Source organism: Colobus angolensis, unplaced genomic scaffold (assembly GCF_000951035.1).
Source record: "Colobus angolensis palliatus isolate OR3802 unplaced genomic scaffold, Cang.pa_1.0 Scaffold92, whole genome shotgun sequence".
NCBI lineage: Eukaryota > Metazoa > Chordata > Mammalia > Primates > Cercopithecidae > Colobus > Colobus angolensis.
The window spans coordinates 6048163-6062668 of NW_012123154.1; the positions used below are offsets into that span (position 1 = coordinate 6048163).

The window sequence follows — 14506 nt, forward strand, 5'->3', positions numbered from 1 at the left end:
AAAAAAAAAAACTTCTAACTATATTTAGTTTTGGAGAGGTACAATTAAAAGTAATTGGGACATATTTCAAAAGTTCAGTTTCACCTATCTTTTGATTTACATTCTTACACTCTGTGAGCATGTTACTGAAGCAGCAATAGTACTGTCTGCTCTGATGTTGTGCAATTTATTCTATAAGCCAATGAACAGAGAGCCATACAGCCTTTGGAGAACAAAGATTCTATAGGATACCTTGTGGTCTAATATTACTTTTTACCCTTCTCTATTGAGTTTTAATTTATCATTAAGCTGAATGTGTCTGATATGAAGGGCAGAGAACAGTGACAAATGTTGATGTGAACAGAGAGATACAATGCAAGAGGTATAGGGATGATGAAAAAACAATTCTCATAGGACCCCAGGTCCGACCACGGTGACAACCTCCAAAGGTTTGTTAAAGAATGAGACTTGTCACCTATCAGATATGAGGGAAATATATTGACAGTGAGGATTCAAGACAATATATGTGTAAGATTAGCTGCAAAGAGAAATCAGTAAGGTGAGTTTAAAAAATCTTTTCCAAGTTTGGAGATTAGGATTTTTCTACTAGTCATAAAAATGAGCTCCTTTATGTGTGTGTGTATGTGTGTGTGTGTTAATCAACATGAGCATATGAATCCATGTTTACCAATAAATAACTAACACTGAAAATTAAAAAGGAGCTTAAATTGAATATTGTTATTATTGACTTATTATCCCCAGAACTGGGCAGTCCACTAAAATGAAATATTTTATAATAACTAAGATTTATGAGTGCCTCTAAATGATCGAATAAAAATTGTGAGATTAGGATTGGTTGATCATTTAAGAAAAGTGACTATAACATCTCTTCTACTGTTCTATACAAATCAAATATACAAATATGAAAATTAAATAGTATTTAATTATGATTTAAAATTAGTATTTAAATATGATGTAAAATATCATACATTGTATAAAAGCATTTTTTGAGAAGGCATATCCATAATTCTAAATCTTTTTGTATCTAAACTTTCTTCCTGGATCATGTACTTGAATCGTAAAAAAACTGTTTTATGTTTTACATATCGTCTTAAAAATTAACATAGTTATTACTTTCTATTCATCTGGTTGATGTACTATAAATTGTCATACCATGCCTTTAGTTGCATATATGTATACATATCCGGATTTGCTATTATAAATAACACTGAAATGAAAAGAATGCAGGTAGCTATTTCTTTCTGTTGAATTATTTTCTTAGAAGAAAGTCCATTGAGTAGGGTTACAGGACTAAAAGTTATGGGCATTTTAATAGTCTGTGAGACAAAGACTGCCTCTACAAATAAATGAATTACAATTCTATTTAGCACTATCTTTAATGCTAAATTACAATCCTATTTTTGAATTGTAATTCTATTTTTGAATTACAATTCTACAAATAAATTACAATCCTATTTAGCATTATCTTTACAAATTGCTAAATTAGTGAAAATAATTTTTCAAAGTTAACTTGCATGCATCAGGTTAGTATCAATAATTATATTTTATACCAAACTGTTTATAATTTGGATGTTTTTCCCTTATGTGAGCACATTTGCTCATACTGTTCATTGAATTAATTACTAAATCTTCATGGTTTTAGTACTCATTTAAATGAGCTCATTGTGCATTATGAATAATGACCCTTTCTTTGCCACATGTGATACAAATATTAAAGTTACTTTTAAATTTCAGTTTTGTAAGCTTTCATGTTTCAGATGTTTGGGTGCTAAATGAGTAAAATACAGCACTGTAGAATGACATTAATTGATAAGAGAGATTATTTAAAGCAGAAATATTTTATTCACATTCTCCAGCAGAAAAAGGAAATGCTATACTGTGTGTGTGTGCGTGCGTGTGTGTGTGTGTGTGTGTGCAGCCTCTTTAAATCTGTGGTATTAAATTCCCAGAGTAAGAATGTAATTTAAAAATGCCTAAAATATAGTGCTTAGAATTTAACTAGACATAGTTTTTAATTTTCACCAGAAACTATTTTGAAATTCCCCTACTGGAAGCAAAGCAACTAAGGTAGTCTAAACTTGTTAAAATAACTCTCCAAATAAAGAACATGTGGAAGAAGAAATTCAAAGACAGAGTTACAATCTTGGAGCAGACTGACTGTCCTTTTTCCTATAGTTAGGTATCCTCACCAATCCAAACAAATTGCCTCTGCTTCAGAAATAATTTGACAGTACTTTTTCTGGATAGTTTTTATCAAATGGTATAAAATAAAATCAAGACATAGTCTCATTAAATTACTTCAAATTTTAAAAAAATTTTAAAATTTTGTTTTGTAAATCTAAAATCCAGAAAATGTATCCAACAATTTACTCAATAACTATGAAAGAGTGGCCACTCTGAACTCAGTACAGCTCTAGGTAATAGGGATGGGAGATAAATAAGGAGTTAAAGAGTAGCTTTTAGGAGCATACTGTAGGCTGTTGACAGGCTACTGAAACCTTTGTCCCACTGTAATAATTCTGAGATTTTTTCATGAAAATATGAGAATATATATTCAGTTCAATAAATGCTTTGTGAGGCATAGGTAGGAAAGAATTCTGGGAAACTAGATTGAGGAAAACATATATGTATTAAGTAAAAATTCAGCCCTCCTAATAGGGATTTATGATTGCTGTGTCTCACAAAGATCACAGGAAGTATGTTCTCATGCGGGAACCAGGTGTCAGGTGTGGGATTAAAGAAATGAGAATTCAGTAGATGGAATGCCACCAGAATGGAGCCCTTTGGCCTTTAAAACAAGGACCAGCCTAAATAGGATAAGGACAAGCACAGAGCAATGTAATAATAACATTAGTAATAGCAATGCAAAACTAACATGTATTGAGTGCTTCTGTGCTATGCACTGCACAGAACATTTTACTGACATTCTCTTAACTTCCCAGATGAAGGGCATCTTCACTCTGGCTCCTACACCTTGTCCATGCATTCACTCCTGCTGGTTTTTGCTCAATAGATTCCCTTTGTGTTCACCCATTTCGGACTTCGGAGTCTCTTGTTTGTTGATCATTTATTCATTCAACAAATGATTATGTGCCATTACTGCGCTAGTTACTGAAACCACAGACATGACCAAGTGAAAAAAGAACACAATTCTATCCTGCAAGAAGCTTTCCTTCTGGTAGATAGAATAAAGACTCAATGATTACAGTGTGCTTAGGTGTCAGGGCATCTAGTACAGCCTGAGGGAGTGAGTGGGGGAGGACTAGGAAATGCGCTCAGTAACACACACACGTGCGCACGTGCACACACACACACACACACAGAGTTTTGTAGTATAACATTGTGTATAATAGCAACATGACATGTGATTATAATATGTAATACATACTATCTATATATTATACTGTAGTATATATATACACACATGGACATGTTATGTATACATCTGAAGTTATTTTCATATTTAGATAGAGTCCAAATGTCCATCAATATATTTAATAGGAGAGTATTAAATAAACAATGATGCACTGAGTGCTGGTATGGAAATAGTTACATAATAATAAAAGGAAGGGCTCAGAAGAGTGCATATCATACCCTAGCTTGTGTGGGGAGCAAATAAGAATATATAGTCACATTTTCTTGCATTTGCATAAAGGCACTTTGGACTCATATGCACAAAAATAAATAAAAAAGAGTAAAATTGGATGCCTGTTGGAGAGCAGAGATGGGAGATCCAGGCATATGGGACTCAAAGGCGGTACAGAGGTTTTAATGTATACATTTTTATGTTTTCAAACCAAGTAAATGTATTAACTATTTAGCAAAATTAAATTAACTTATCCTGAGGTGTTTTGGGGGAAGATGTCTGGTAGGAGCCAGGTGGATAAGTAGCCCAGCTGGGGTAGGAGAGAGAATGGACTTGGGGGAGAACCCATTCCATGCAGGCTGCTGCCTGAGGAAGGCGCAGGAAGGGTTCTTTTGCTGGATGCCAGAAGGAGAGGGTGGGAGTCAGGTTGGCGCAGGTCACGAGGGCCTCCCTTGCACAGCAGGGAATTCAGATTTCATCCTGAAGGTGATGAGAATCACTGAAGGGTGAGCGGAAGGAAAGTGACTGATCAGATTTGCGCTTTGTGATCATCTTACGGGGAGCAGGAAGTATGCAGGACGTGTAGGGCAAAACTTGGTGGGGAAGATTATTTAGGAGGTTACTGACCAGCTTCAGGCCAGAAGTGATGAGCATATGAACAGAGACGGGCAGTGGGCACAGAGCGGAGGACTCATCATCCCATGGCCGGACTCTGCTTGTCTTTGACTTTTCAACTCCAGCATGGATTGCATTTTGCTGCTCCCCCCAATACCATCTGCAACCTTTCTAAGGATTCCGCGCTGATTTTCATCTTGGTGTTGCTGACAATTTGCAGGAACTCTTCTTCAGGATTTGGTGACTTTAGGACAACAGGAATCTTCTCTGGGCCTAGCACTCTCCCTGTCGTTCTCAGCCTGAAAGCCCTGGGAGGAAGCAGGTGGTGCCCCATGCCGCCTCGCAGGGACAGAGGCGCCAGCAGGAGCTGGGGGCCTCTGTGCCAAGGCACAGGCGGTGGCGAGTGGGGATACTCCCTGAGCCCCAAGCAACAGCCTGGTAAGGAACCCTGCTCGTCGTCGCCTTTCTGAGTTCAGTTATTGTATTCATTTCCGTCAAGCATATACACAGTCTGTAGAATGCTTATGAAACAGAGCTGACTTTTCTTCCAGTTCCAAGCTCCACTCACGCGGGGCACTTGCTCAGGCTGTACTCACAAAGGAGCTGTGTCAGTGGTCAAAGCAATCAAATACTTCCCTCTCATTCGATGGAGAGCCCCTTCCCGAAACCACCTTCCTGGCCACCTCCCTCAGTCCCTCCTCTAGGTTACTGTAGACATTCCTATGCCTCCAGTAATTAAAGGGGTAACTCCCTGCAGCAGAGTCCCCGAGCCCCTGCCCTTTCTCCAAGCTGCTCCTCTGTTTGCTTGGTTGTTGCCCACGCCGCTCTGGCTGTTAAATACTGCTACCATCACTCCTGTTTTTCAGTAATAAGGTAAACATTTCGGCACATATTGGGCAACAAGAAGGATTCTCCTGAATCAAATGTTTAAGAAGCACAATTCTGGCCGGGCTCACACCTGTAATCTCACTACTTTGGGAGGCCTAGGCGAGTGGATCACCTGAGGTCAGGAGTTCAAGACCAGCAAGGCCAAATGGTGAAATCGTCATTACTAAAAATACAAAAAATTAGCTGGAGGTGGTGGCGTGTGCCTGTAGTTCCAGCTACTCCGGAGGCTGAGGCAAGACAGTCACTTGAACTTGGGAAGCAGAGGTTGCAGTGAGCCGAGATTGTGCCATTGCACTCCAGCCTGAGCAACAAGAGCAAAACCCCATCTCAAAAAAAAAAAAAAAAAAGCACAGTTCTAATAAGTAAACATAATCATATAAAATAAGTGACAAACAAAAGAAACCCATACAAAAATCAGTCACACCACCAATACATAATTGGATAGTTGTGAAACAATTTCATGATCTATTTTACTTTAATATAAAAAGGTAAAATATTAAAAATCTTGTCCTGCAGGTGTGTTACAAGAAAAGTCAGTGAGCAGCAACTAATCTTTTATTTCTCAAAGGCTGAAGAGTATAGAGCTATGTGTGCAAGGTGGTAGCTTTGAATGTTTACTAAAATAACACGTGGAGAAATTCACTTATAAGTGACAAGTATACTTCTAGGTGGCAGCACTTACAGTTTATTTAGATTGCTCTTTAGGGAATGTTTTTATGTGACACTCCAGCTCCTTATCAAATAAATACTTGCTGTTCATTTGAACTGGAGTTACTATGGGGAAATGACTTTTGGATTCCACAGCGTTCTGCTGCATTATAAAGGTCTGGCCATGCCATCATTCCACAAAATGGTTTAGCAATTTGCTACAATATTTTTTTAAATGAGAGTAATCTGTCCACATATGAAAGATTTTAGAAAAATATTTTCATTATTTAAGATGATTAATAAAAACTGTAAGCATCTAGTATACGATAGTAGAGTTCTTTTATAACTTAAAATAACCTACACATTTTTAAAAGAAAATTTGCCTCCACATTTTTTCAGGACAAAAATTTAAACATATATATTTTGTCATGACTTTATATGTAATGGCTACATTAAGAAAGGATCAGAGAATAAGAAAAGACTGATAAGCATATATTGACAAGTGACTGTATATTATATTTATACCTGCAAATGTGGTTGTAGAAACTTAGAATGATCAGATTCCCTGTTACATGTCTGAAAGGCAATTCCTTGCCATCAAGGTGCAATCCCTTTTCAGTGTCAAATTTGCCTTTCGTTGAACTAGAACCCTAAAAGATCTTTGATTTTTGTTTTATTCAGATCTTTAGTCTTTCTAGAAGATTGTAATTCAAATGTGCTCTAAAACTTCATTTTAAAACTTGAGACATGCAAATTAAAGAACAGTAACTAGTAGATTGAGTAAATGAGGTAAGATCACCACATTGGTGGCCCTAGAAGAGCCATGCCTCCTTGTCTTCTCACCTTTTGATAGCCCCCTCTCACATTGACTACAGGCTGGGTCATAGATTTGCTGTAGCCAATGAAGTAATAGCAAGCATTACTCAAGTAGAGGCTTGATAAATGCTTGCATGTTGGCTTTTTCTTTTATTATTCAGCTACCTTGTTGCCTAAGAATGTCATTTAAAAAAATTTTTTTTTTTATTATTATTATACTTTAAGTTCTAGGGTACATGTGCACAACGTGCAGGTTTATTACGTATGTATACTTGTGCCATGTTGGTGTGCTGCACCCATCAACTCGTCAGCACCCATCAACTCGTCATTTACATCAGGTATAACTCCCAATGCAATCCCTCTCCCCTTCCCCCCTCCCCATAATAGGCCCCGGTGTGTGATGTTCCCCTTCCCAAGTCCAAGTGATCTCATTGTTCAATTCCCACCTATGAGTGAGAACATGCGGTGTTTGGTTTTCTGTTCTTGTGATGGTTTGCTGAGAATGACGGTTTCCAGCTGCATCCATGTCCCTACCAAGGACACGAACTCATCCTTTTTTATGGCTGCATAGTATTCCATGGTGTATATGTGCCATATTTTCTTAATCCAATCTGTCACTGATGGACATTTGGATTGATTCCAAGTCTTCGCTATTGTGAATAGTGCTGCAATAAACATACGTGTGCATGTGTCTTTATAGCAGCATGATTTATAATCCTTTGGGTATATACCCAATAATGGGATGACTGGGTTCTTATACAGCAGTAACAGACAAACAGAGAGCCAAATCATGAATGAACTTCCATTCACAATTGCTTCAAAGAGAATAAAATACCTAGGAATCCAACTTACAACGGATGTAAAGGACCTCTTCAAGGAGAACTACAAACCACTGCTCAGTGAAATAAAAGAGGACACAAACAAATGGAAGAACATACCATGCTCATGGATAGGAAGAATCAATATTGTGAAAATGGCCATAGTGCCCAAGGTAATTTATAGATTCAATGCCATCCCCATCAAGCTACCAATGACTTTCTTCACAGAACTGGAAAAAACTGCTTTAAAGGTTTTTTTCTTTCTTTTTTTTTTTTTTTTTAAGAAAGAGAAGCCATATGCGTGTGCAGGAGAATGGGGCCAACAACCAGCACCAGAGATGTAAGTGAGACCTCTTTGGACATTCCAGTCCTAGCAGAGCTCCAGATTGACAGGCTCACATCAGTGACCCTAGTCAATATTGTGTGGAGTTTATATGAGTGACTTTATCTAATACCATATAAAGCAGAAGAACTACCTGGCTGAGATGTGCCCAAATTCCTAATGCACAGAACTCTAAGCAATAAATTAATATTGTTTTAAGCAATTGCATTTTGGAGTGGTTTGTTACATAGTAGTAGATAATGAATACAGTAAGTGATAGCAAGGATTTCTTAAAGATTTTTCTATAATTAATTCCAAGGTACTTTCTTCATTGACATACCACTGATATTTCTGCTATCTATTTGTTTACTAATGATTCTGTGTCTCTTATTCCTACTAAGCTAACCAGTTGAACAGAACTGAGATGGTTGGTTTATGTGAATAGTGGATTGAGAATGGTTTTATTGGAATATTGACTCAAACTAAATGATAAGTCCTGTTTGGACCTCAAAGGAACATTGTTCTTGATGATGTTATACATCCTTAAATTAATTCCACTCCTCATTGTGGTCAAACTGTGAGTGGGGCAGTCTGGTAGAAGAAAATTACTTTTAGAGAGTCCCTTGCACATAAACGTTCTATGGACTAATCACATCATTTCCTTCTCATTTCTGTATATGGAATTGTATTCTGATGCCAGATTTTAGGCACTAAAATGCAAAGAGTCTCTAGTGGGATTTGTTTTTTAAGGAATTAATGAAATGCCAGGTTGATTAGACTGAGCAAACCATTGGCTGTGGGTGTTTCCATGCTTCTTTCTCTGGAACTTTAGTAGAAGACTGCATTAGCAGAAGAGCCTGAGGCAGCTAAGTGAAAAGGGACTACTTCTGGTGGGTGGTGATACTATTTCATTGAATAGTGTGGATTGTATCGCAAGTTAGAAATGATAGTCACTAACTGCTTCTAAATACAAAATGTCTAGATACCAAGAGAAAAAAGGTGTAACCTGCCATCAGGTATAACTAGTGGTACCAAAATTGCTGCTATTTCTGTTGGATGTTCTCTGTGTGCTTACCTGAGGCATTTTCTATTAGGTAGGTGTGGAGAAAAAAATGCCAAGAAAGAAGAGTTCTGATTAGATAATGACACAAAAGTGACACTTACAGAGAGTAGTATTTGGACAGCACTGTGGATGACCTCGAGGTACTGGAAGTCAACGACGCAGCCTGTGACAGAGACGTACGTGTAATCGTCCGTCATGCCATGGGCTGAAGGAGGCAGCACTCTTCTGACACAACCAGGCCCATGTTCTCTCCACCATGACCGATGTACAGAGATATTGAATGTCATTAGATCGGTGTCCTAGGTGGGTAGGAGACAAAAGAGCAAAATGAGACAATTGTATTACATCACGTCTTTGACTTTGACCCTAGGAAGAATTCAGGGTGGATGAAATTGCTACAATGATTTCAATTTCAAGTGAAAAGTAACAAAAGACAAAGCCTCAAGTGGCTGCATGTATTATATGCCTAAATTATTGGGTTACAATTATTAAATGTGGAGATACAATCCTTTGATTAATATTAACATTTTAAAGGTAACACATTTAAAAAATCCAGAGATGAGATCTTCCATATACTTTTATTTAAAAATAATTTCTACCTTGAAACTCTTTGGCTGCATTTTCTTGTTGTTGCATCATGAACATCACTATCATGGGATAACTATTGTTGAATGCTTTATGGCGTGGTAGATGTTGTTCTAAGTGAATTCCACATATTATATTCTTGAATGTTCATGCGGGTACTTTAATGATCAACCTAATTTATAGCAGGCTGAATAATTGTCTCCACCAATGACACTTAGCTTCTAATCCCTGGAACCTGTGAATTTTACCTTATATGGCAATAAAGCACTGTGCAGATGTGATTAAATTAAGGATCATGAGATGGGGAGGTGATCATGGATTATCTGAGTGGACCCTAAATGCAATCGTTTGTATTCTTATAAGAGGGAGGCAGAGAGAGATTAGACATAAGGAAGAAGAGGCAAAGGCAATGTGACCATAGAAGCAGAGACTGGGATGTGGCAGCCAGCAAGGATTTCTGCCAGCCACCAAAAGTGGGAAGAGGCCAGGAAGAATTCTCCTCTAAAGCTTCAGAGAGAGCATGGCCCTGCCAAGACCTTGAATTTGGCTCAGTGAAACTGATTTCAGACTTCTGGCCCTCAGAACAGTGACAGAATAAATTTCTGAGGTTAAAGCCATCAATTTTGTGGTGATTTGTTAAAGCAGTTATGAGAAACTAATATCGGTGAGGAAAGTAAGTCACAGCAAGGTAACTGAATTTGCCCATGGTAGCACAGCTAGTTAGTGGTGGAGCTGGGACATAATACTGTGCAGTGTTTACTTTTAGCTATCACGTGGCACTCTCTCACATTACTTGCTGTCTTCCACCTCCAAAGCCCCGATCATTCCTTATACCCTGAAGAGAGCCAGGTCCTTCCTCCTCAATTGTTTCAAGAAAATAGCACCACAGTCAATCACAAGAACAAAGAAGACAAACCTTAACTTTTATATATTAAAATACACTTTCAGAGCTCTTAATGGAAAAAATAACCTGGTTTTTGATCCTTAAGAGATGCCCTTTAGTATTTCTGGGGTATTAACCTGTGAAGGGCTAAGATCATAATGTTGTGGTCGTAAACAATAGATTGAAAAGAACAGATTAGGGACCAGGATCTTGACTTCCAAATAATCCAAATACTGCAACCACCCATGTAGATCAGGAAGAAGAAGGAGTGGTTATGGAGAGAGGCCAAAACAGTCCCCGGGCCAGGACAGCTCTGTATGGTAACTGGAGATGCAGGAGCAGAGTCAGCTTTTGTTTATTTCCCTGCCTCCACTCCCTCCAGGTGTGAACTCTGTCTTAGTGCCAGGGGGCCATGTTGGAGCAGGCTCCATACGTGACCTTTGCTGAGAGGTGCAGAGGATGCCCGCAGGCTATGCAACACAACTGAGGCACGTCTGTGCATTCCAAGGTTCCTTTGAGGGCAGTCTCCACTTCAGTTGCCAAGGACACACCTAAATGCCTCAAATTGAGGTTGGAACTCTGTAAACTTAGAGGAAGCTAGTGGGAAATGGAAAGCCTTGAACTTACCCATGGGTGGCACTGAAAGTAAACAGGGTGGAGCTCTCTGAAAAGGACAGTAGGGAAACCCTCCTTTTACACTGCTGTATATGGTAAGTGAATCACAAGGGTAGTAACATTCCCAGTGCATATAGGTAGGCAGGGTTACTATGCAGTTTTAGATTTTCCTCAATTCAAAGAATTCAAAGTACCATTATAAGTATGCCTCAAATTATATCAACAATAAAACATGTTACACCTTTTTCCTTTTGACTGTTGGTTTGCTATTCAGTTACCTTCACAGTTACAGCACTTTATTGATAATAAAACATTTAGGTCATTTTTTTGGTTGTTGGTTTGCTACCTGTATCATTTGCAGTTACTCTCTGAAGGGAAAATATTATAGAAAAATAATTGCTTCAGCTACCAAATTCAGTTTAACGCAAGGCAATTTACCTGCACACAAACATCGGAGATGCACACTAATTGCTCCCTTTTCTGGTCATCAGATTTAATTTCTTACAGTTAAATGTGTTTACTACAGAAGAACTGTGTATTATTTCTCATCTTAATAGAATTTACTAGGTTCAGGATGAACTAGCACGATCTCAAAATTCATAGCGATTTCTATTCCTTAATCATTCTTACCCAGTGACCTATTGTATTGCAGACTGCAAGTTCATTTCAGTATGACTTTACTTATACAAATAAAACAAGAGTCAATTTATGAACTAATCATATATATTTGTTACACTCATAAAACCTTTCAGCATAGGTATCACTAAATTTGTTGGAACTATAACATATTTATAAATGGTACTATTCCTTGCAATGACTGTATTAAAATTTGAATGAGAACATAAATAACATTAAATTGTACTTAAACTTCAAACTTCTTAAGTTTTTTGCTTGAGAGCTCTGAAAATGACACCCCCAAATACGGTGATTTGGCATGCTGAGTACTTTGAACACGAAGGACGCTGGAAAAGCTTCAGAAGGAGTCTCTTTCTGACCTTCTTCTGCCCTTCTTTCTCCTGCGTTCTTTTCTCCCCAAGGCAGGCCATAGAAACTAGAATTTCTCTTCCCTAAGAGAGGTCATAGAACCAGAACCCTTCTTCCCCACAGCCGGCCATAAAACCTAGAAATATTACTCTACCAGTTGCCTTTCTGTGTAAGTGCTAGCAATGAAGAAATTCTCTGACCTACCTTGTCTAAAGGTAGACATAAGACTGTTACTCCAGAAAGCTCTTACCCTATACCCAGGAGGAAGAAATGTCACACAGAGAAGCCAAGAAGAAGCTGAGCAGACAGGCCTTGTTGTGTTTCCCCATTCAGTCTCTTGCCATTAGGTCATACTTTTTTGGTTCAATCATATTTATTTTTTATTTTCTGAGATAATTTCCTTCTGTTGCCCATGCTTGAGTTCAGGGGTTAGAACATAGCTCATTCCATCCTTGAACTCCTGGACTCAAGCTAATTCTCCTGCCTCCCACTCCTGCATAGCTAGGACCATCGCTAGGACCATGAGCCACCATGCCTGAGTCTGATTTTCCTTCTACATGGTTGTGCATTCCACATCAAATCAAAACATAAAAATAGACAGTTTTCCCTGAATCTTTAAGTCTTCATTTCTGAAGTCTCCCATGTCACATAAAACTTCAATTGAATAAATCTATAATGCTTTTCTCTTGTTAACCTCTCTTTTGTTTTGGGAGTGTGGACTGTGACCCTTTTGATGGGGAAGAAAAGTATCACACCTTTTCCACACCTACGCTGTAAAATTTTATCTAAAGTTTGTGTCTGATTTCTATCTATTTCAGTACTGGATTATAAACACTTTTTTTTTTAAACTTACCACATGACAACTCAGTTTTCTATACAAGGCATATCAAAGGAAATACAACACAGAAAATAACATTTTATAAAGAAAAAGAAACACAAATCACTTTATTGTTGAAGCTTTTAGTTACCACGTCAAAGTGTGTAGTTTTGAAATACATGGGTGATATAGTTTGACTGTGTCCCTCACCCAAATCTCATCTTGAATTATAGTTCCCATAATCCCACATGTGGTGGAAGGGACCTCTTGGAGGTAATTGAGTCATAGGGGTGGTTTTCCCCATGCCATTCTAGTGATAGTGAGTAAGTTTTCACGAGATCTAATGGTCTTAGAAGGGGCTTTCCCCTTTTCTTGGTTCTCATTCTTCTCTCTCAAGGATGAACTTGCTTCCCCTTCCACCATGTTTGTAAGTTTCCCAAGGCCTCCCCAGCCATTCTGAACTATGGGTCAATTAAACTTCTTTCCTTTATAAGTTATCCAGTCTCTGGGATGTCTTTATTAGCAGTGTGAGAACAGACTAATACAATGGGTTAATGCTAAACCATAAATCAACAAAGTAATCTTAAAAATAATGTTAGTAGTTCAAATGCCGTTTCTCTTTTACTTCTTGGAAACAGACTATATTGTATAATGATTTAAGCACATCAGAGTTGAGAAGGTTGACAACTGATACAACTGGTGTCTTTGCTTTTGTCTTTAGAGTTAAAAAGATATAAACAATGGCATTTGTATTTATGCAAACATATGTGCAGGGTAGCAGATATGCCACCCCCAAATGTGCCACTTTGGCATAAGGATTTTTTGAGCTGAAGGCAACTGAGAAGAAGCAGATATACACAGATCTCTCTCTCTTTTTCCTATTTGCCTGAAAGCAAGACACAAATTTACAATGATGTCCCTCCTTCCTTCTCTACCAGTAAAAACTAAAGTTAACTACCTGAGATGACTTTAGACCTTTGTCATCCTGGAGAGGGCATCAGAGAAATCTACATAATGAACTTTACTAATTAGTTTTTATCTATCATAAGTTTCCTATAACTGACCTGCCCCACACTCTTCCTTCTTTGTTTTCAGTTGAAGATGTTATATAAGCCTGAATTCTAAGCCACCTATTTAAGAATTGGCATTTTATTCCTGGGTATTTCCTATATATATATATGAGATACACATGTTAATAAAATTATGCTTGTTTGTTTCTTGTTAATCTGCCTTTTGTTAAAAAGTGTCCCAACTAAGAACTCAGAAGGGTAGAGAAAAAATTATTTTTCCTGCCTTACATACATGACTATCAAGGAACAGTTTATAGAACAAGGAAGAAGACGGCAAAGAGAAAACAGAGAAACCAGAAAAGAAAACCGAGTAGGAAGGTTGAGGAGGTGTGAGGACAGCCTGGAGACAAGACAGCATGTTAAGGTTGTAGGGAAGGCACAATTTTAACTTTACCCTCTTAGAGTTTTTAGCTGGGCCTGAGAATTAAATTTACATAGACAAATTAACAGGAGAGAAAAGCATACAAATTTAATATCAGTTTTGCATGACATGGAGTCATCATAGGAAATAAAAACACAAAGCTGCAATTAGAGTTGACAACTTATATACTTATTTGGAAAAAGAGTAGTAAATTGTGAAAATGTAACAAAGCAAGGGGGCTTGGGCCGAGGTAGTTGATTATGGAGAAGTGGCTAGGAAGATAAGGGTTAGTTTAATACAGATTGTCAGTGAAGATTTCTCTCGGCCTTGACTCTTCAACTCTGGTGTAAGAAAGTCTTCCTTCTTCCAGTGGAGGGAGAAGACATTCCACATGGGAATTTTATCTGCTGCTTTTAGGAAGGTCAGAGTGTGCCT

At 37.9% G+C, this 14506-nt stretch overlaps 1 protein-coding gene across 1 annotated transcript in view; it reads right to left on the reverse strand.

Moving 5' to 3' along the window:
* The window catches only part of NKAIN3 (Na+/K+ transporting ATPase interacting 3), a 714014-nt gene that overhangs the window by 208314 nt on the left and 491194 nt on the right, over nt 1–14506 (reverse strand). The window contains exon 4 of the mRNA XM_011931938.1: nt 8858–9055. Coding sequence (XP_011787328.1) covers nt 8858–9055 — 198 coding nt within the window. The remainder of the gene's footprint in view (nt 1–8857; nt 9056–14506) is intronic.